Source organism: Cyprinodon variegatus, unplaced genomic scaffold (genome assembly GCF_000732505.1).
Source record: "Cyprinodon variegatus isolate N-32 unplaced genomic scaffold, C_variegatus-1.0 Scaffold1827, whole genome shotgun sequence".
Taxonomy (NCBI): Eukaryota; Metazoa; Chordata; class Actinopteri; order Cyprinodontiformes; family Cyprinodontidae; genus Cyprinodon; species Cyprinodon variegatus.
In genome coordinates, this window is record NW_015152280.1 from 48,650 (window position 1) to 51,090 (window position 2,441).

Below are 2,441 nucleotides of genomic sequence, written 5' to 3' on the forward strand. Positions count from 1 at the left end.
CTTTATATGTGAGAAGGAGGATTTTAAATTCTATTCTGGATTTAACAGGAAGCCAATGAAGAGAAGCCAGGATAGGAGAGATATGATCTCTCTTTTTCATTCTCAGCAGATGGCCGCTCACACTGAGCCTGGTTCTGCTGGAGGTTTCTTCCTTTAAAAAGGGAGTTTTTCCTCCCCACTGTCGTTACAAGCATGCTTAAGTTGAGGGATTGCTGAAGAGTCAATGAATCGATGCAACTGCTCTTAGGGAGCAGTGTGGGGTTAAGGATCTTGCTCAGGGACCCAGTGTGGAAGGCTGTGGGGATCGAGCCGGGTACTTGGAATCTTCTGTGCAGATATTGTGTTATGGTTTATATATTTTATGATTATTTTATCTTATTTGCTATCGGCCTTATAAATTACATCGCTGTTTTTCCCTTCCTCATGTCTTTTTCTTGCAAAACGACACATATTTTATCTAACTAAAGCATGAAAGCAACTATTTCTGGAATACTGAACCAATTGAAAAGAAAATACAATAAGAAAACAGTTTTATGTAATTTAGGTATTATCACACTGACCCTTCATGGTGGAGGGGATTCATCTTTTACACCAATTTCTCACAGAAGGAGTGCTTTTGCTCACTCCTCTTGAAAAATAATTTATCTTTTTCTACTGGCCACCATTCAATCAACCAGTTGAGTTTTAATGTCTGCATGAGAAATTGGGGATATGGAGAGAGTGCCTGTGAAGACACGCCCAGTGGGTGCAGCCCCGTATCTTAGTGCGTGCACTTAGTGAGGGGTCATTGATGATGTCACGGGTTCGGGACACGCAGCGCTGGGATTAAATGTCTTTAATGGAGGGAAGAGGAGCCCCGATATATGATGCCAATTCACAACAAGTCAGCTAATTTCATTTCAAAGAGACAATTCAATCAGATCATACAGTGATTCTGCAGAAGCCAACTGATTCCACTCAGTCAGTTTCACCATTAGACACCACAGTAACTTTTAATTACTTATGGTTTGAAACATTTTGCAGCTTGTTGCTTTTGGCTCCTGTTGTGTGTTGTTTCACCACAGCTTTACATATCTTGATACTATATTTATCCATAAGATGTAATCAATCATATTTTAAATTACTGTTCTCCAACAAACCTCTAAAGGTCTTTATAGAATACTTGTCTCCTTGAACCCCAGTGGGCCTCAGCAGATGGCCGCTCACACTGAGCCTGGTTCTGCTGGAGGTTTCTTCCTGTTCAAAGGGGAGTTTTTCCTCTCCACTGTCGCTACAAGCATGCTTAGTGTGAGGGATTGCTGAAGAGTCAATGAGTCAATGCAATTGCATCGACAGATAGAAAACTTTGAATCAATCTGACTGGATGATCTGGTTGATATGGATCTACAAAGTGGCCTGAGATGACATCATGTGAATTGGAGCTATAGAAATAGACTGAATAGAATTGACAGATTTGATTTTTACACTGGTGGTCTCTACATTTTAGCTAGCTTACTTTTAAAGGCTTTTTTTCACACATTTATTACAGATACAATGCAATCCACATATGCAATGCTGTGCGTTACACAGTGTTACACAATTTGTGATTTCTGATCAAATGCAAAGACAGTGGTGCAGTTTACTGTTATAATATGTGTAAAAATGTCAAGTGAATACATTTTTTTGTACTTTTCTCTGTCAATTCTTACCCCATGGGATGGATATGTCAGCCAGCCCCAGTCTCCTGTTATTGTTGTTGTGTCAAGGAGATTCACTGCAAAAAAAAAAAACAAGAACAAAGGACATGAGCAACAAACTTAGAATCTTAGGTTTTCCTACTTGTCTCTTTCTGTCCTGTACCTGAACAGCTTCAGTCACCGGATGGATTAGGGTGCAAACGCACTGACACCTGCCTGGATGGAATGACTAATAAACATGGTTTGAAACCATGTCTGGGTCAAGTGTCGCCTTGACCTGCTTTTCCCCTTTAGACAGAGAACATTAGCCGAGGAATTTAGGAAAAACAGACAGTAATAACTAGGGTTAAAATGTTAAGGAAAAAAATAACGTAAAGATTCTTTAGGACCCAACTGGAGGCCACCTGGGCAATAAAAAAGCTGTTTATTTAAATAGCTTTGCTTATCTTACTCTGATACCAGCAATGCTTTTTAAGAGGCTTCATGTGTAAAAACAGCATTATTTGTAAAATTATTTTACAACTTTCTACATTATTTCTGTATTGTCTGTGCACTGCATGGACAAAATGATAACAGATGTCCCAAAAAAAATCACCCAACATTTTCAAGAGAGTCTGTCTGTAGACATGCACTGCCAGGACCCAGACCTGTCAGGACCAAGACGATCCAAATACATAGACTTATTTCTATATAGCACATATCTATTATTCCAGATAATTCCTGGCCTCATCAAAGACAACAACGACCTGGACTACAGAGAGGAGG

General features: G+C 39.6%; 1 protein-coding gene across 1 annotated transcript in view; it reads right to left on the bottom strand.

Moving 5' to 3' along the window:
* Window positions 1-2,441, bottom strand: part of LOC107104636 (ephrin type-A receptor 8-like) — a 79,802-nt gene that overhangs the window by 48,595 nt on the left and 28,766 nt on the right. Inside the window, exon 2 of the mRNA XM_015404679.1 lies at window positions 1,689-1,753. Coding sequence (XP_015260165.1) covers window positions 1,689-1,753 — 65 coding nt within the window. The remainder of the gene's footprint in view (window positions 1-1,688; window positions 1,754-2,441) is intronic.